Raw genomic sequence first — 21588 nt, forward strand, 5'->3', positions numbered from 1 at the left:
CCCGATAAAAGTGGCGCAATTCATAGCGTTACAAGAGCGACACAAAAGTTCGCGCGATTATAAACTCCCCCGGTAGAAGTGGCACGATCGAAAACTTATGAGGTGCATGTTAACACCTTCAAACCCTAAATCCTTACCACCACAATAACGAGGACTTGACGTGTTTAATAGTATTGCGCCAAACTCATGGTTGATTATTGGTGATTTAGCTGAACTTATTGAAGAATAGTCGCAAGAAATGCAACAATTATTTACGGTCGGGTTACATGAAAAAATTTATGTAACTGTTGCTCTCTATAATTTATTTCATCTGAGTAAATATATGAGAACACTTGCTGTGAATTGTACTTAGTAAATCATCTATAGGGTTGATCACGATTCAAGTTCTATTATCATAGGCAGCGCAATAGCGCTGCTTAAGTAAAGAACGATGTTGGCAAAATGTATTGCTATTTTTTGGCTTCTTGGTATTAGACCACGGCACTTCGTATCGAAAGAGTTGTCGTAGAAACTTAGAAAAGGGCTCATTCGATTGGAATTTGGAGTGGCTTGTGCCCTTTTTAATAGTCGAAAGTGATTGGTGGGCAACTAACAACCCTTCCACTCCAACCATTTCCCCAAACACATCCAATCGAAATTTTGAAGTAGCCATTTGGTTCAGCGTAGTTGATTTCCACATAGAAATTATTTATTTTGAGTAGAACACTCCCCCACAGCCCTCAGGGCAAGGGTTGTAAGTTGTGCCCTAGGGCCATATAAGGTTTTTATAAAAACCGTTGTCGTAGAAACTTCAAAAAAGGCTCGTTCAATTGGAAATCTAAAGGGCTAGTGCCCTTTTTAATAGTCGAAAGTGATTGGAGGGTAACTAACCCCACTCTCACGCCCATCTTCTCCCCAAACACATCCAATCAAAATTTTTTAGATAGCCATTTTGTTCAACGTAGTTGAAAGTTCTATAAATTAGGTCTTTGAGGATGACAACCCCCCACAGCCCTCTGGGCAAGGGTTGTAAGTTAAGCCCTTGGGGCATATAAGGTTTTTTTTATTGAAACTTTTGTCGTAGAAACTTCAAAAAGGGATCATTTGATTGGAAATTGAAATGGCTAGTGCCCTTTTTAACAGTCGAAACTTATTGGAAGGCAACTAACACCCCTTCAACGCTCACCATTTATCCAAACACATCCAATCAGAATTTTGAGATAGCCATTTTGTTCTAAGTAGTTGAAAGGTCTGGAAATTATATCTAAGAGGAAGACACACTCACGGAAAGGGTTGTAAGGTCAAAACCGCTATGCCTTCCCAAGGCCAGAACATAATATGAACTTTACTGAAAAAAATAAAAATGAATGTGCATTGTCTAATATACATATACAGATATTTAGTAATCAAAATTTTAATATTATTTGACTTATTAAAGTCATAAAAGTAAAAACATTTATATATTTTTCTCAGTAAAGTGCAAATTATGTTCTTGCTTTGGGTAGGCATGGGAGTTTTGAGCCCTACTTGTGTTAATTTCTGTTCGGTTTGAGTTGTACTTGGCAATTTTTTGTAATTTTTGTTCGTTTTGAGTTTCATTTATTTATTGATGCTGATTTGTGGTAGTTTTAGGTTTGGTAGATTATTTGATTTTATTTTTGCTCTTTTTTTGGTTTAATGGAGCTCTTTACTTTTCTTTGAAAAACTTATTTTGTGGAAAAAGTTTTTAATTAATAACTCTAAACAAGCAAATATACCCTGGCAAGCCAAAATTTTTGCTCTCGGTGTACAGTCAAGCTACTAATAAACCTTAGGGTTATATTCTACTGAACCTGAACCAAAACACGCCCGAAGAGTTATGTGTAGTCACAGATATTTATACCTATCCGTATAGTAAAAAAGTTCATTAGTTGCCATCATGACGTTGAAGAAGCTACATGAAAACATATATTTATTTCCCGTCCTAGCTAATTCAAAACCACGGATTAGGAAATCTGTACTCAAACAGGGTATTGACAATGAATTCATTAATCTCTTATCTGAACTTTGTTTAAATTTAACGGAAGGCAATCTTCAACTTTCAGAAGTTGTTAGACAACAGACAAAGCAATATCGTTCACTTGTACGTACCCTAGCCAGCAAAAATAAAGGAAATAACAAAGGAAAACACCTTGTTGATGCAGGTGGTAGTTTCTTTTCATTGTTACTGCTGATAATCACCGGAAATGTAAACACCATCTCTAGAAGTGGCTAAACCCTATAAATTGACACCAATTGAACTCGCTCTTTCACCAAAAGAGAACTTTGAAGTTAATAGTGATAAACTTATTAACAATGAAACAATTTTCGATGATGAAAAATTTATGTTGCTTCAAAATGCCCTTCGAAGTGGCAACAAACACCAACCTTACCGTGAAAGACTGGTCAAAGTAAATTTCGTTGATCAACATTCTGAAAGTACTGAAATTTTTGAAAATTTGGAAAAGCCAAATAAAGAAGAAGAAGATTTGCTAACAAGTGCTGTAGACCTATTACCTCAATCATATGGTGAGTAAAGTAAAAAAACTCTTAACTTATCTTGCTGATAATGAACAAATTAACGAGCAAAAGAAAGAATTTATAATCCATGGCAAGAGTTATAATTTACTTGATTTGTTATCAGATTTGATTGCAAATCGTAAAGGACTCGATTCCTTTGATAGTCATTTATATAAATTTTTGAAGTCCTAAAATTGTCCCAAAAGTCTTATTGGGAATAAACATGTTTTAAAACGATTAAGGAAAATTTGGATAAATATCACTAGAAATATCATTGAATAGCAAGCCAAGTGGACCTGACAAGGCTGTTAAACGGACGCATCTTTCCACCTCATTTAGTATGCAAAAGGATAGCGGGTGCTTCACACCATAATTACTGGATTAAGTTGTGGCAGGTGTTTATGAGAATATTGAAGAAGTAGTAAGTTCAAGTTCACCCACTACGCTTTCTAAAGTCGCCCGAGGTGAAAAGAAGATAGAAAAAGAGTGTTTACAGAAGGAATCCAGTTATTCTTTTCATCAAAATCATAAGACCAGAGGTCGTGAGTATCGAAAAACTAAAGCCTTTTCCCCCCTGAATATATTACAAGCAAATCTTTTGACTCTAGGCCAGATTCAAAGACGTCATAATAGACCGTACAAGTATATTTTACTTGCAATAAGTGTTTTTAGTCGCTCTTCATATGCAGTTCCAATGCGGTCAAAGAGGGGCGATGAAGTTGCAAAATGTATAGAAAGCATTTTTGAAAAAGATTCTTATAGAAAAATTCAAACATATCGGAGAAATGAATTTTTTAATCCACATGTAAAAAATGTTTTTTGAATATAATACAGTACTCTATCACCGTCTTATTCCGGTAAAGGCTGCTTCGGCTTAACGTTTGATAAGAACTCTTTGACTTTTAATTTCATGTCATTGTACATTGAAAAAGACTGCTACTTTTATTCAAGATTTAGATAAAATCATGAAGATTTATAATCAACGTCCTCATCGATTCCTGTCCAATGTTAGTCCTCTTGAAGTTCACCATAGTAAAAATACACTTGACATTTTTCTCAAACAATATTCTAATGAAAAGGATGGGAAAAAAAAATTCAATGTTGGCAATACTGTTCGAATCAATCGAACAAAAAATATTTTTGAAAAGGGGAATTACTTGTGGTCCACTTAAATTTTTTAAAGTGTCAAAGGTCTTAGACACTAAACCGGTAACGTATCGTCTTCGTGATATGAAAGATGGCGAGACTCTTGGCTGTTTTTATGATTATGAATTGCAAAAAGTTCGAACTAGTGGAATATACCAACCTGAAAAGGTATTAAAGACTCGTACTCGCGAAGGTAGGAGACAACTGCTTGTTCGCTGGCTCTGATACAACTCTGATTTTGATTCCTGGATTGCTGCTGAAGACGTTCATAATATCTAATGATTTTTATGCGAAATTCATGTCAAATGTCTCTGACCCCCTCTATGACGATTAAAATAAAACGAGGTATTTTTGGACAGAACTCTCCCTCGGCATTAAATTTGAGGGGAGGTATGAAGTGGTTCTTGTTGATTGTATTCTTAGAAACACATATGATATCCTAAGAAAGGATCTTACATATGATGTAAAAGTAAGACCCTTTGAGTTTTCCAACGGCGGTGCAGTGGAAAATTTTTACTCTGATTTTGCCCCTATGCAATTATACCTTATTGGGAATACAGCAGTATGAGGGTTTGTGCTATTAAAGTAAAAATTTTTAGTGGTAAGCAGCATGTTATGTATGCAGACTATGCACCCGGCTTCTCATCTGAAAATTGTTTTCGATAATAGCAATGTCCCCCTCCTAGGTGTCTTGAATGAAAAACCTCTAGTGAACACATTCACCAATACAATATAAAGCACCTTCAATACATTCCAGTCAACATTTTGTATTTGGATCTCTGTCCCTTAACATTAAGAAGTGAATTGGGTGATCCTCAAGCAATAACAAAAGCTTTGGTTGTAATTGCATGTCATTTTCAACCCATTCAGTGAGATGGCTAATAGAATTCATTTTGTTTATCCTGATATTTATTGTTATATTGCTACTCTTGGACCACGAAAGTTCGGTCATGGAATGAACTATTACAGGAGTCGTTTGTCAATGTCCGGTTACGGTCTCGGCAATTGGTTTGCAAATTTATTTCGCTCTACCATACCCCTGAATAAAAAATATATTGCACCTGTTGCCGCAAATTTTGCGTCCTCTATACCATGTGATTGGGGCTCTGGGAAGAATTTTCAAGAAAGTGTTTCACAAAATCTCAGGTCCAGCGCACGATCCATTGGCGAGCGATTGAAATCACGACAAGGTGTAAAAGTTTTAAAAAGGACAAGAAAGACTTCATCACTCATCAGTCTCAACCCAGCTCGGAAGCGTAAAGCATCAAACAAGAAAAGAATGTAAAAATTGTTATGTCGAAAAAGGATTTTTTTTTCCTATAAATGGTATATCTACCACATTAAGAATCTCATCCTTCAGTCAACTCTTCTCTAAATATCTTCAATGCAGAAAATGTTGAAGTCAGTGTAAAACATGACTAATATAATTAATTCTACCCGCAACAGCCGTTCTTTGAAAACGTCCATTTTCAAATTTATTTTTGTGAAGATTATTTCATAGATTTGAATTCAGCATTTATAGATTTACGGGTTAATGTTAAAAAATCTAGCAATGAAAAACCAGGTACAACCGAGGGATTATCCTATGAAAATTTTGTACTACACAATTTATTTAGACAAATAAGTGTCTACATAAATGGAACACTGGTGATTACGAGTAACTATCTTTCAAACTATAGAGGGTATATACAATTCATGTTGATAACTCCATTGTTCTGTAAGCAGTTGACAGTCATGATAGTTATATACTAGCAAAAGACGAGCACTGACACTGGCAATATACTTGGAAACGCGACAAATGCAGATTTACAATTAGTTGGTAAACTAAACCAGAAGATATTTAATATACCTCAATGGTTGCCTCCCAATGTTAATATTGATATAAAGCTACAACTCACATCGTCCAATTTTATTTTGCAATAAAATACCTTGTACTTTGGCAGTGCACCCGATGTACCAGTCTCTCTGCCCTCAGCAATACTTCATGTGCGGAAACAACAAGTTATGAGTTCTGTTGCCTTGAAAATTGAAAAATTAAGGGCTTCTGGAAATAATATCAAATTGCTCGTTCCTTATACAGTCTCAAATCAACGACTTATTGCCACTGGTACGCTAACCTACACTGATTTATCATTTGTCAATGGTGAAATTCCTTCAAAATTGGCATTGACTTTTATAAAAAGTGCTAGCACCGTTGGATCATGGACAGATTCTCTACATAAATTTGAACTGTTTGGACTTTAATCTCTTGTATGTAAAGTAGATAAAATTTCACTCTACAATGTATCCTTTGATAATTCCTACAGGACTTTATATAAATTGACAATTCAATCCCTAGATCGAGATTAGCAGTTATTTAAAAATGGCATAACTGAAGAAATTTTTGCGAAAACTCATCGTATCATTGTATTGGAATTGTCCGGTACTCAAGATATGACTATTGTCTTAACGGGTACTGTACGTTTAAAGTTTATCTTTGCCAAATCATTGGAGGAGAGTATTGCACAAATATTGCTAAATCAATTTGAAACCTATTGGGATATTACCCCTGATGGCAGTGTTCTAATAGACTTGGCACCATGAACACGAATCAAATAATCAATTTACTCAATTCTGATCCTTAGATGTCCAAATACAAATCTTATTGCATACTACCGGATTTCCTCGAGCATACTCAACATGTTAACAATACCCTTATCATTGTTAACAGTAGTTCATCAACTGTAAAGGCGGGGCATTGGTTATGCATCTTTCAAACAGCAAATAATATTGAATTTTTGATCCTCTTGGCCTACCGTATGTGTTCTACACGCCTCAAATTTAAAATTTTTCTTGAGCAAAGTAGAAAATCTATCAGTCAAAATCGGAATCGGGTACAAGATCTATCAACCAAAAAAGGTGGTTTTCATGCACTATAATATCTTGTTTTTCGATGTCACGGACATACTTTGTCACGAGAGTGAATTCCTCAACATTTATTGAGACACTTCTCGATTGAACGACTTTCTAGTTTAAAATACTCTTTCTTACATTTACAGTATAAATTTCGGTGCCCTAAGAGTGAAATGCTTTAAAAATGTATGTAAATTTTGTTATTAATAAAATTTGTATGCCCAAAAAAAGCACTGTATCCTTTTAGATTTCTTCATCCACGTAAAGGTAGTCATTAGAAATGATAAGTGGCAGCAGCTCGTCAGGATTTAACTTGTATTCATCTTGGCATGCAAAGTTTGGGTCATATTTTCTACAATATATTGTTACTTCATTTTAATTAAATATCTTTGCAAAGCCAATTCGCTTATTTGAAGCAATGTTACACACAAAATTCTCATATGAAAAATCACTTTCTGTAACAGCCAAATAAACGTCTGTAGGTTTATAATCATAGTAGCCGTTATCTTCACAGCGATGACGTAAAAACCAGGCTCTTTTATTATTCCAGCAATTGAAGCGCAGACCAGATTTTTCTTCCCAAAACAATTTAAAACCATGACGATAACAGTTTCTTAAAAACAAACTTAAATCACGTTTAGGGTTTTTTGCAATCATGCCAGGGTAAGTATTTTCCCATTGATCACATTTATCATAGTGAGAATTAAAGCACAGGAAACCTCTACTATGAGAGTCACAAATCTCGTCAACACAATAATTACAGTCTTTATTTTGCACAGAATATCCTCTATGCAATTTACGTGGATCTTTTCAATATAGATTATCATATCATTTTCTTACAATATACACTTTTCATTATAATTATCAGCATAGGTACAATTCTCACAGGAGGACCAGCTGCCCAATGTGTACAAGTATAATGGACATGTGTAAACCATTTTTCGGTGTTGACTCTCTTACCGCCAAAAATAACTTATTCACGATCAATAAAATGAATATCTTCTAGGAGGAGTGACGTCACGAAACTTTTTTAGACACTATATCAGGTTGACTTACAAAATGGCAATCTAAGTAGCGGTTAAAAGAAAAATCACAGCATCATTTTGTTTTTTCTCAATTAGTATATCTATAAATAAAGTAAATGCACCTGAACCACGATTTAAAAGTTTCATGAAATAGTCTAAAGATCGTGAATCAGTTCCCATTATATCGTTAAATATTTCTTGAGAAATAGTTTTTCTTTGAACAAATAACTCTAGAAAATCATCATCTAAAATTAACCACTTTTCCAGCTTTACTAGATTCTGTAAGATTTTTTGGTTCTCAAATCCAGCTATTTCTAATCCTGACACTCTCACTACCAATTATAGACTAAGAATCTTGCTAGTAATAAACCTACTCCTTTTTAGTTTGATTCAGATTGTTGTCTTCAATATAATTCGCTAACGCACTTAATCCGTCTTGTAAGCTTTGCATATGCATTATGTTCACTTTTGTATCAAAGCATAACGGGTTTTCCGACTTGAATTTGCTTAATGATATAACATATCCTGCATACATTTTGTCCAATTTTGTAATTTCCACTGCTACTTTAGACATTCTAGTTTCCATTTCGCCATTCCTAGCGCTTTAAATATCTAATAGTGTAAAAGCACTATATTACAGTATCCTTGATGTTGACGCACTGAACTCTTTCCCAATACTGAAGCAAGATTGCGTCATCTATATTACATTGACGTAACAAACACCTACTGACTCCCATGGAATGGCGTAACACCTACATCTCTTACAAGCTTCAAAAAAGTATCCGGATCGGAATTCGAATGGTGTGGGCCCTTGTTAAAGTAATTATGGCCCCACTACTTATCAATACGGTAGTTCTTTTTTAACCATGTAACGCTCCATGTCGCAATTTTCATGTTATTCAAACCATTGAAAATGTTCTGACCCTAAGGAACTCCAATGGGTCTCGCATGTGCAGATCTGTGAGTTTTACTTCTTCTAAAGTCAAAATAAAGTTCTAATTTGGCTTAGAGCCTGACAACAAAGTCTTTGGGACCTCCAGTTCCAAGAAGGCTTTGTACAATCATGGGCTCATTCTTATAACTGTATGGTTCCCGCACTTGGTGATTTGAGGCCAGATGTTTACTTAACCAAAGCAAAAGTGAAATGTTAAAAAATCTCGAAATCAGGAATCGGCGTTGCGATGCTGAAAGTTTCTTTGATCCTTAAAACGAATACAAATTCAAGTATAATTTTTAAATAAGAAGTACGTTTAGAAAGTGTGTCATTGATGATAAAAAGGCCAAATATTTTGACGACAAAATTACGAGGAAAATAAAACATCAATATATATACAAAATTCTCGTTTTCACACACACACACACACTATATATATATATATATATATATATATATATATATATATATATATATATATATATATATATATATATATATATATATATATATATATATATATATATATATATATATATATATATATATATATATATATATATATATATATATATATATATATATATATATATATATATATTACAAAAAAATTTTTTTTTTTAACTAGACAAAATTAAATTAAATGTTGGGCCTAATATAGAGATCACAAAAACAAAGATTAAATAAAAAGAACAACGGTTAAAAACAAAATTAAAGAGTGATTAAACTTAAAATGATAAACGATCAAAAATTAAACTTCTCTAGAAGGGATTACCATACCCCTCAGCACCCACTAAATGTAAATAACGATACAGTAGTAATACAGTGCACACAGTTGGACTTTAGAATACGCATTGTTCGGAAATTGGGACGGTCAGGTAGAATCAGAATTAGAAAATTTTTGGTATTGATCCATCATTAAACCAAATATATATGTACTGCATACAGCTATCAGCTACTTTAGACAAAAAAACGTCAAAAGAATTAAAGAGCGTATGTCCATTTGAAATTTAACATGAACCATACATATTTACATTCTAAGACCACACTGGTTATGCATGACATATGAAACTAAGAGTGGAAGGGAAATAATCAATGAAGTATAAAATCAAAAAGGTGAGAAAATGATTTATAACAATTTAATATTAAAAGACTCAATCAATATTTTCGCCCAGTCTAATTTAACAAAACCTATCTGCATATGTAATGAAAACCGAAATTGCACACGAGATAAAACTATTGCAAGGCAAAGAATTCTTGCTCAATCATTTTGGTAAATCCTCTTTCATTGATTCCCAGCTGGTTTTTATTCAGTATCTGTTCTTTCTTTGTCAAGCACACTTCGAAAGGTTAGTTGTTTTTTTTTTTTTTTTTTTTTTTTTTTTTTTTTTTCACTGAGGACGACTTGGCGGAGGTCCTTGTCGAAATATTTGCTTGACGTATTTATATTTTGCCACTGGCTGACAAAATTCTCGTTTTCTCACCTTCTTAATTTTGTTTTTCATTTATTATTTCCCTTCTCTCTTAGATTCATATACCATAAATATTCCAAGACCGAAAATACGTATTAGAACACAAAATAAAATGTAATGTAAATATGTATTACAATGGAAATTGTTTTATGTTTTGACCGTTAAACAAGCGAAATAAGTCAAGCTTTTCTTATATTTTCAGAGATTTTAGTGTTAAAACACTGAATTAACTCTTAACTTTGTCTGCTCATAAGGATATTTCCAAAAGAATAAGTGCGAATAAAAAAAAGTTTTTCAGTTTTCAAAGCTAAATGGCTTTTTTTCTGAAACAAATTTAATGAATTTCTTATTTAAATGAGGCATTAGAAATGCTCTTAAGCTCAGGAAAAAACCAAAAGTACTAAGCAAACAAAAGGTCTAAATCCGTACTCACCAGCCATGACAAAACAGAGAAATGGTTATCCCAGGTTAGGTTAGAGATGACAAACAGGTCTATGGCGAGTAAAGGAAACGAAGAGAACAAAAAATCAAACGAATATTTCGACCGTATACAACAAGGCGTCTTTACCGTAGAAAAACAACAACAAAAACTGGAAACTAAAACTAAAAAATATATCTAAAACTAAAACAGACTAACTAAAAAGTCTATATTTTAGTTAGTCTGTTTTAGTTTTATATATATTTTTTAGGAATATTTTTTTTAGTTCCTAGTTCGTTTTTTTTTTTAGTTTCTAGTTCGTTTTTTTTTCTACGCTGAAGACGCCTTGTTGCATACAGGTGAAATATTCGTTTGATTTTTTGTTTTTCTTCGTTTTCCTTTACTGGCCATAGACCCTTTTTGTCATGTTTACATTTAATTATTTGTTTTGTTCGAAGCAATTTTTACCACGTGATTGGTGAAAATTAATCAAAATCAGCAGCTTATCTTATATCATGATTGATTTCCTCCAGTTTATGCTTTGTTTTATAGGCTTGGTCGATTTACTCTAGATAATACTTATGCTACAGTGCTCCTAAAATTTACCTGAAGGCAGGTATCATTATCCATTCTTTTGCTTGGTGCAGTATTACCCAGGACTTTCAACATCAGCACCTTTGCGCAAATTGTAACACTTACTGCCACCTATTCAATGTATTAGTACTTTTTTTTTTAAATAAATATTGTTTTAATATAAGATATCTCTTTCAGGTCGATTTCTTGGGAATCTAGCTGGTACGTTTGGAGGATTCTACATCGGAGCTGAAGCGACACTGCTGTTGTCTGGATGCCTATGCCTATGTATCGTCAAAGTTTGGTTGTTCATTGAATACGGTGCTCTTGGATTCAAAAGAAGATATTGAATAATTAGCTGTTTTGATATAAGCTCAAAACTGTAGGTAGATCATATACGCACTAACTTAAAATAGACTACATATAGTATGTGTTTTTCTTCATTGCACTTTTTCTCCATACCACTAGAAAAGGCTTCCTAAGGTTTTTGAAACAGGCCCAACCATGTTACTTTATGTTTTTTTACCATCTAGCTGATTACCACCATTCTTATTAGACGCCTGGTGGCAGGTTGCCTGGTTGTATAGTGCAATGTTTTTTTTTTTTTTTTTTTTTAAATTATCTGATATCTGGTTATCTTATATTCAGCTTATAAATCATTTAAGATAAACAGGCTGGTATAATGCTGGTCTATATGATATACACCTGAAGCTATAACGATGAAAACTATTCTTTCTTCAGCAACAACAGTAGCCATGGGCGCCCATAAGCTGAATATTAGAGGGGGGCTTACTTGGTCTAACTGGCACTTCCAATGCTGTATAATAGAAATCTTAAAACAAAAATATAAGGCAGCATCCTTCAACCAGGAGGGGGCTGGACCCCCTTCTGCTCCCCATATGGGCACCCATGGATGTAGCAATACTATAAGAAGCACCAGAAGTCGAAGTAGCTGTACTATAAGAAATAGCAACAATTAATAGTATAAGACGATATATTATAAAGTATATTTTTTTTTCTTGTTTTGACACCAAATTGTTTCTTATGTAGATTGTGGTGATATGTAAAGGTTAATGATATCTCTCGTCCAAACAGGAACCATTAGGTGAATTATATGAAAAAGCCTGGATTTGCCAGGAAAAACTCTAAAACTCACGAGATTTTGGGGGTAGGGTCTGAGCTTCCTCTCTTAGTGTCATCGTTTGATAGGGTAATAAGACGAAAATATTGACAGTCAACTGCTTACATGTAGACAGAAACAGTTATTGCCAACTATTAAGAAAGCAGCGTTTCTTTTGCACAGCACAACCATTTGGAACGCTCTATGGGGCAGGAAAACTCGCACAAAAGCTACCAGTTAATCCGTCGCAAGAAGATCTGAAAGAAATATTTAGCCCAGAAATAGAACTACCTATGGAATTACAGGTAGATGTGAAAGTTTTGTTAGCACTCTAAAATATTCTTTTTGAAAAATCTTAGAAACGGTTCTAACCAAAATTTTGCGAGTCGTAGATCTTTACTGCTGTACAGCAGTTTTCTCATGCTGAAAACTATGAAAACTACGATATAATAACCCAGAGCCTTAGCAGAAAAACCATTTTTTTCACTCGTTTTTATTTTTGAAGTTCTAATTATACTGATTAGCAGTTAGAAACTCCTTTAAACAGTAGTTTCTTTGAAAGCGGAAGATTTTAATTACCTCTGGAATTGGAAAGGCTTGCTTCATCTCCACTGTGCTAAGCATCTTAACTCTTATTTCTTTTCTTCTAAGCTTTCTAATTAAAAGGAACTTTCTCTAAGTTTTCCTGGCTTTTGAAAAGATGATAAATGGATTGTCCATATGAAATGAGTTAAAGCCTAATAGAAAAGAAATTCCAAAGGAATTGATATTGGGGGGGATGTATTTACCAGAGTTGTTTCACAAGATACTGATGCTTCTTGAAAGAATACTTCAGACCTAATAATAGTGCAATTAACCATTATTCTCAATGTTTTCCTGAGGATGGCTTTGGACAAATCCTCGAGGAATTGGTTCCTGTATGATTTGAAGATAATCCATTGAATAACATCTAATAACTGTTTGATCTTTAATGATAGGGACATATTTTTTTTTTGTCCATCCAGAGACTGTGTACATTAAAATGATCATATTCTGGCTTTAGCTAATATAAATTCTGAGTAGTTTTTTTTTTAATAATAATTTATTTTGCATATAGGAAATTTTAGGCTCCTACGTAACTCAACTCCTGTTTGATTCAACCCCGTTCAACTGAATCCTCGTTAAACTCAGTCTCCTTTTAAATCAACCCTATTCAACTGAACAGCTATTTAACTCGACTCCGATTTAAATTGACCGCCGTTTCACTCATCCCCTTTGAACTCAATTCATTTTACTCAGCTCCATTTAACTCAACTCTCGCAATAAATTTATGTATACATACATACATATATATAATAAATTAAAAGAAAACATTAAAACAATTAAATTATTGTTCTATAATTAAAAAAAAATCAACTGAAAGTAAGGAGCAACATTAAAACTTAAAACGAACATAAATTATTATGTGTATGAAGGGGACTGCCCTCTCTCAAGACCTCGCTCTTTACGCTAAATTTTTTAGTTCTTTTAAAAAAGCTTCCTGTTTCTCTAATTAAATGACCCTTGTGTTTCAGGAGTCATTCTTAAAAAATCTCTGGACAAAATTCAAACTTTAGCGTAAAGAGTGAGGTACTGAGGAGGGGGCAATCCCCTTCATATACGTAATAGTTTCTGTTCGTTTTAAGTTTTAGTGTTGCTCCTTAATTTCGATTGAAAAAAATTTGTTTTTTTATGTTTAATTTCTGATCGTTTTTCACTGAGCGCCAATGACGCTGTAGGTTTGAGACTTTTACAGTGAGAGAAGGAGGCGATACCCAAACTCTTGTTTGTAGTGATTTTTGTTCGTTTCAAGCTTTATATGCATATTAGTTTAAGTTTCACTGGTTTTAAGATTTATTTTTTCATTTACATTAAGATCTATTATGTATTTATTTGCATTAATTTTTATTTAGTTTCTGTTCGTTTTGGGTTTCATTTATATTTCAATTGCAATTTCCTTTTGTTTTGTTTTAAGCTTGATTTGCATATTCAATTCAAGCGTTACTCATTTTAAGATTTATTTATTCATTAACATTATTACTTGTTGTATGTTTTTTTGCTATTATTGTTTATTTAATTTCTTTTTGTTTTAGGTTTCATTTATTCTTTAATAGTAATTTCTGGTCGTTTTGAGATTGAATTTTAACAGCTATTTGTATCTGCTGATATTAAGTCTAAAATGGCTTTTACTTTTCCTTGACAAACTTCTTTTTCGGAAAGTTTTTTTTTAATTAGTTTTTGTTCGTTTTTTGATTGCAAAAAGTTTCAAATTTTTAAAGATTCCTTATTTCAAAATTAACCTTTTTTTTCAAAATCAAATGCTCATCAAGGTATCAAAACTAGTATCAAAGTAACAATATCAAAGTAAAAAAATGGGTTTGCGTTAACCTCGGAGTTTTTATTATCTGGTGTTAGAACTATTGTTAGCAAAATGGCTAGCTCAAAATTTTTATCGGATGGGTTTGGGGAAAAAGGGGCGTGGGGTGGGGCTAATTGCCCTTCGACCTCTTTTGACTCTTTTAAAAGTGATCTAGAACTTTCCATTTTGAATCAAATGAGCCCTCTCTGAAGTCCATACGAGAATCCCTTCTATAAGAACCATTTAGGCCCCCAGGGTATAACTTACAACGCCTGTCCTCAGGCCCTGGAGGGTTGTGTTGACCTTGGGGTATTGTGTTGACATCAGATTTTTTTTTTACCTTTGAACTACTTTTCATAAATATGGCTATCTAAAATTTTTTATCAGATACATTTGGAGGAAAAAAGCCGTGGGGGGGATAGTTGCCCTCTGGTCTCTTTGACTCTTAAAAAATAAACTAGAATTTCAATTTACAATCAAATGAGCCCTCTCTGAAGTTTATACGAGCATCCCTTCCATAACAGCTATATATGCCCCTCCAGGAATAACTTACAACGCCTAACCCAGGCCCTAAAGGATTGTGTTGGCCCCGGAGTTTTCGTTAAATGATCTTTGAACCATTTAGAAAAAATAAGGCTCTCTCAAAGTTATTATTGGATAGGTTTGAGTAAAAAAAGGCTTGGAGGGGCAGGGCTAGTTGCCCTTCGATATCTTTTGACTCTTAAAAAGTGAACGAGAACTTTCAATTTCCAATCAAATGAACCCTCTCCGAATTTTATACGAGCATTCCTTCTATAAGAACCACACTTACCCCAGAACATTAATTATAACGTTTTCCCCCAAGTCTTGGGGGGTTGCGTCGACACAGAAGTTTTCTTGACCTTTGAACTATTTTTAAAGAAATGAGTAGGGCCCTGGGCCCTTGGGGGTTGTGTCAACACCAGATTTTTTCTTATCCGACCTTTGAACTATTTTTAATAAAATGGCTGTCTCAAAATTTTTTCGGAAGGGTTTGGAAAAAAAGGCGTGGCGGAGGGGGCTAGTTGTCCTTTAATCTCTTTTGACTCTCAAGAAATGCACTAGAACTTTCAATTTTCAATTAAATGAGCCTTCTCTGATATTTTTACGAGCATCCTTTCCGTAAGAACTATATATTCCTCCAGGTCATAACTTACAATGCCTGCTCTCGGGCCCTGGGGGGTTGTGTCGACCCCGGAGTTTTCGTTATGTGATCTTTGAACTATTTTTAAAAATGGCTATCTCAAAGTTCTTACCGGATGGGTTTTAGAAAAAAATGGTGTGGAGGGGAGGGGGCTAGTTGCCCTCCGATCTCTTCTGACTCTTGAAAACTGAACTAGAACTGTCAATTTCCAATCAAATGAGCCCTCTTTGAAGTTTATGCGAGCATTCCTTTCGTAAGAACCATACATGCCCTCAGGGCATAAATTACGACGCCTGCCCCCGGGCCTTGGAGGGGATTGTGTTGACACCGGAGTTTTGTTATATGATCTTTGAACCATTTTTAACAAAATAGCTATCTCAAAATTTTTATCGGATGCATTTGAGAAAAAAAAGGGCAGGGCTGGTTACCCTTTGATCTCTTTTGACTCTTAAAAGTGGACTAGAACTTTCAGTTTCCAGTCAAATGAGCCCCCCCTCCGGAGTTTATACAAGCATCCCTTCCATAAGAACCATATGTACCCCAGAGCATTGCTTACTATGTCTGCCCCCGGGCCCTGGGGTGTTGTTTTGCCACAGGAGTTTTTAGTCTATACGAGCATCCCTTTTATAAGAACCATACATACCCTCAGGACATAACTTAAAACGCCTGCCCACGGGCCCTGGGGGTTGTATCGACACCGGATTTTTTCTTATCCGACAATTGAACTATTTTTAACAGAATGGCTATCTCAAAATTTTCATCGGATGGGTTTGAAAAAAAAGGCGTAGGGAAGGAGGCTAGTTGGCCTCCAATCTCTTTTGACTCTCAAAAACTGTACTAGAACTTTTAATTTTCAACCAAATGAGCCCTCTCTGAAGTTTTTAAGAGCATCCCTTCCATAAGAACCATATATTCCTCCAGGGCATAACTTAAAACGCTTGTCCTCGGGCCTTGGGGGGGGGGAGGGGGGTGGACCCGAGAGTTTTAGTTCTATGATCTTTGAACTATTTTTAAAAAATGGCTATCTCAAAATTCTTATCGGATGGGTTTTAGAAAAAAGGGTATGGAAATGGGGGCTAGTTGCCCTCCGATCTCTTATGACTCTTAAAAAGGAACTAGAAATTTCAATTTCCAACCAATGAGCCGTCTTTGAAGTTTATACGAGCCTCCGTTCCATAAGAACCATATATGCCCCAGGGCATAAGTTACAACGCCTGCCCCCGGGCCTTGTGGGGGGGGGGGGGGGTTGTGTCGAGACCAGGTTTTTTTTTATATGATCTTTTAACCATTTTTAAAAGATGGCTATCTCAAAATTTTTATAGGATGCTTTTGGGAAAAAAGAGCGTGGGGAGGGGGGCTGGTTACCCTCTGGTCTGTTTTACTCTTAAAAATTCGACTAGAACTTTCAATTTCAAATCAAATATGTCCTCTCTGAAGTTTATACGAGAAATCCTTCCATAAGAACCATATATGCCCCCAGGGCATAACTTACAACGCCTGGCCCTGGGCCCTGGAAGGTTGTGTCGACACCAAAGCTTTTGTTATATGATCTTTGAAGTATTTTCGAAAAAATGTCTATCTCAAGATTTTATCGGATGCATTTGGAGAAAAAGGGCGTGCGGGGTGGGGGGCTAGTTGCCCTTTCATCACTTTTGACTCTTAAAAAGGACACTAGAACTTTCGATTTTCAATCGAATTAGCCCTCTCCGAAGTTTATGCGACGATCCCTTCCGTATGAAGTGCCTCTGGGGAAAAAATAAAAAATAAATAAATAATAAAACATTGAAGCCGCATTGCCTTTACTATAGGCAACGCTATAGCGTTGCATCTGTAATGAAGACCTGGTACCACGACGCAAGTCAACAACTATATTATCACTTTGTCTAGTTCCATAGTTATGCAGGTCACTATTAATTTGGTAAAAGCCCTTAAAACATCAGGGAAAATTGAAAAAGTGATGCGATATCAGTATTCAATCTTAATCATTGTTTTAATGTTATTAATTTAAGGAACCTTTCCATGCGGGAAAATTTAAAAAAAATCCATGATTTTTAATATCACTCAAGAAAAAAGATTTAGGGCTCAAAACGGAAAGTCTTCACTTTCAATTTTTTATTCTTCAATTTTAGTCTTCGATTTAGTCTTCAAGTCTTCAATTTTGGACATACGAAAAGAGCAGATGCATTATCAAACAGTTCGTGGTAACGAACTGTAAGTAAGGAGCGACCCGGCTCAATGGTAACCGAAACTCTAGAAAATGGTATTTTGATACAATTAGATACATCAAAAGAATCAAATTTTAATTTTGATTTCAAATATATAAGTTTCTTCAAGTTTAATCTTACCCATCAAAATTTAAGCGCCTGAGAAATTTTGGCTGATTTTAGAAAAAAGGGGGAAAGACCCCCTAAAAGTTATAGAACCTTAATGAAAATCACACCATCATATTCAGCGTACTAGAGAACCTTACTGTAGAGGTTTCAAGCTCCTATCTACAAAAATGTTGAATTCTGTATTTTTTCTAGAATAAATATAACTGATGCGTGTTTTTTTTTTTTTTTTTTTTTTTTGTTTATTTTTTCCAGGGGTGATCGTATCGACCCAGGGGTCCTAGAATATCGTGGGAGGGCTCATTGCAATGGAAATTAAAAGTTCTAGTGCCCTTTATAAGTGACCAAAAAAATGGAGGGCAACTAGGCCTCCTCCCACGCTCATTTTTTTCCCAAAGTCACCCGATCAAAATTTTTAGATAACCATTTTGTTCAGCATGTTCGAAAATATTGTAAGCATGTCTTTTAGGATGAATTAATGCCCCGAGGTTCCCGGGGGAAGGGCTGAAAGTTATGAACTTTACCCAATGTTAACATTAGTATTGGTTATTGGGAAGCATACAGACGTTTCCAGAGGGATTTTTTCTGGTAGTGGGGGGGGGGGGTTGGTCGGGGGTTATGTGGGAGGATCTTTCCATGAAGGAAGTTTTCATGGGGGAAGGGACATTGCTATGAAGGGGACGCCTGACTTCCCAGCATTATTTAAAAAAGATCAGAAATTAAATATAAAAAAACATAAATTAAATATAAATTAAATATAAAAGTTTTTCATCTGCAACAGCAGCAACATCAAAACTTTAAACGTACAGAAAATATTACATATATGATTGGGTTCACCCCCTAGTCAATACCTCGCTCTTTAAGCCAAAGATTTTATAGTACTTTCATAAGAGATATTTATTCTAATTAACGGCCTTTTTGATTAAGCGGTCATTTTTAAAGAATTGGAACAAAATTCGAACTTTAGCATAAAGAGCAAGGTATTGACTAGGGGGCAAACCCCCTAATATGCGTATTAAAAATATATGAATATAGAAGTTCGTTTCGTAAGTTAATTCGTAAGTTACGTATATTTATTACTAATAAAAACGTTCGTAAATAAAATTAAATAAGTTTCGAGAAAGCCATTTAACCAAATAAAAGTAAATTAATATGCAAATTTTGTTTTAATTATTCATGTACAGTAAGCCAAGATCAAAACCTGCATTTATTCAAAAACGTTTAAAAATTAAATAAAAAAAACAATTTTTTTAACTGAAAGTAAGGAACGACGTTAAAACTTAAAACGAACACAAATTATTCCTTATATGAAAGGGGCTGTCCCCTCCTTAACGCCTCGCTCTTTACGCTAAAGTTTGACTTTCTCACAACTCTATTTTTTTTATACAATGAAAAACTTTAGCATAAAGAGCGAGGTGTTAAGGAGGGGACAGCCCCTTTCATATAAGGAATAATTTCTGTTCGTTTTAAGTTTTAACGTCGTTCCTTACTTTCAGTTAAAAAAACTTGTTTTTTTTATTTAATTTGTTCTGAAAGGCAATCCGTTTTCAGGTTGATTTATTGCATATGATGAATTTAGAGTCCCAGACATCATTTATCCCCCACCTTTCAGCGTTGATAATTTGATTGAGAGAGAAATACGTAGTTCTGTTTGCAAGATAGGTAATGCATAATTTTTAATCATGTCAAAAAGGTATGAACATATGTAACACGAACAGAAACAGAACGTTTTTCGGTGGAATAAATATAAAGAGTTGGTAAAGCATAAAAGTGTTTTAAACAGTTCGTAGCAACCGTAACTCCAAATTAAGAATTTTCATAACAATTAATACATGAAAAGAATGGCTTTTTGTGCTGATTCCAAATATAAAGTTCATCAAGTTTAATGTTACCCATCAAAAGCTTTGAGTCTGAGAAAATGTGCCTTATTTTCAAAAAAGGAGGAAAGACCTTACAAACTCTAGTGATCTTAATTAAAATCATATTATCGGATTCAGCACATCAGAGAACCCTACTGTAGAGGTTTCAAACTCTCATCTACAAAATTTTGAACTTGTTTTTTTTTTCTGAAGAAAGATCATGAATGCGTGTTTTCCCTCGCGGGTGACCGTATTTTCCGTGGGTACAAAATTTTCCGGGGGGGGGGGGGGTATGAAAGGGAAATTTTACATGGGGGATTTCCTATCATGATTTGAAGAACAGTAACAAATTAAAGAAAAAGAAAAGTTTTTGTTTCAACTGAAAGTTAGGAACAACATTGAAACAACGAACAGGAATTATTCCTTATATGAGGGGGCTACCCCTTCTTCATCAATCCCTTTTTAGGCTAAAGTTTGACTGTTTGTCCCAATTCCTTAAGAAAGACTCACAAAGGCCGTTGAATCTGAATGAGAAATAATATTAAAAAACTTTAAGACTTCAAAGAGAGAGGGTTGGGGAAGGGGGAGCCCTCCTCATCTGCAAATAGCTTCTGTTCGTTTTAAGTTCTAATCTTGCTCCTTACTTGCAATTGAAAGCTTCTTTTTTAATTTAATCTGATATATTATTGGTTCGAAGATACATCTTTATTATTTAGTCCTCTCAACAATGGATTTCTAAACATTTTGTAAAATTCGTATAGTTAAAAGCACATATAGTTGAGGCATGCTTTCAAATGCCGAAATTAGTAGATTTAATGCGCTGCTATCGTGTTATCCAGGTCTTCTTATTTTACTCCTTTAGAATAGGATGAAATAATGCTCTAATGGCGCAGATGGTGCTATATTGGAAGGCAGCTTCTGACACAAAAACGTTATTCGCGTCTGCAGCAAAGGTTGCACTTCGTAAACCGATCTAGTGGACGAGCTGCTTCATGAGAACCTTAACCATATTTTGACATTTATTAAGAAAATGATCATTTTTAATGACATTATAGAGCATTAAGGGGATATGTATTTAGGCCCCATAAAGCAGGACTCATTTATCACTGCTAGCCTATTCGTAGCTTGACATGCATGAGTAGGAATAACCTTCAGAGCTATTGCTACTTATGCTAATTTTAATGTGCAATGACTATGTACGATTATATTGTATAACACAAACATATTCACTAGGTTTTGAATTGTAAATTGTCAATGAAAATAGCAATAATGTTACATCCAGTGCTTAAACATTTGTCCTCATCATTTACAGGTTGTGTAGTTTGGAAAATATTTTTCGGACTCTAATAGTGTTCATTTCCTTTTCTTATTTTTATTTTCAGAACAAGTATCATTGAAACCCTCTCCCTCCCAATTTTCTGGAAAAGATCCTGATAGTACCACTGCCAGTGCCAAAGCCATCACCAGCATTCCAACTTTCACGTTGGATACTGTTTTTGTATTTTCTTACGTAAAATAAAACTCTAGCTAAATATTGCAACTCTAACTGAATAGTCGAATTAGGTTTAGAATTTTTTTTTTGTCCTTTAGTTACACTTATAGGCAGCCATAATGAAAAAAAAATGCAGTAGCAGCTCAGTTTGTGGATCAGCTCGAGGAATGACCAGATTGAACAAGGGAATTGAACAGAATAAATAGGTGATATACTAGATAACGTTTACTATGCATGTAGACGTATCATTCTATAATAATTTTACGGCTTT

General features: G+C 34.5%; 1 protein-coding gene across 6 annotated transcripts in view; it reads left to right on the top strand.

Moving 5' to 3' along the window:
* The window catches only part of LOC148952312 (uncharacterized), a 233018-nt gene extending 211665 nt beyond the window's left edge, over window positions 1–21353 (top strand). For all 6 annotated transcript variants that reach the window (XM_089088923.1, XM_089088924.1, XM_089088926.1 and 3 more), the window contains 2 exons: window positions 11176–11359; window positions 21208–21353. In XM_089088923.1, the coding sequence (XP_088945049.1) occupies window positions 11176–11327 (152 nt within the window). In that variant the 3' untranslated portion in view covers window positions 11328–11359; window positions 21208–21353. The remainder of the gene's footprint in view (window positions 1–11175; window positions 11360–21207) is intronic.
* The last annotated feature ends 235 nt before the right edge of the window (window positions 21354–21588 follow it).

This window comes from Artemia sp. Qi Xiang Cuo, chromosome 5, assembly GCF_049724085.1.
Source record: "Artemia sp. Qi Xiang Cuo chromosome 5, ASM4972408v1, whole genome shotgun sequence".
Lineage (NCBI taxonomy): Eukaryota > Metazoa > Arthropoda > Branchiopoda > Anostraca > Artemiidae > Artemia > Artemia sp. Qi Xiang Cuo.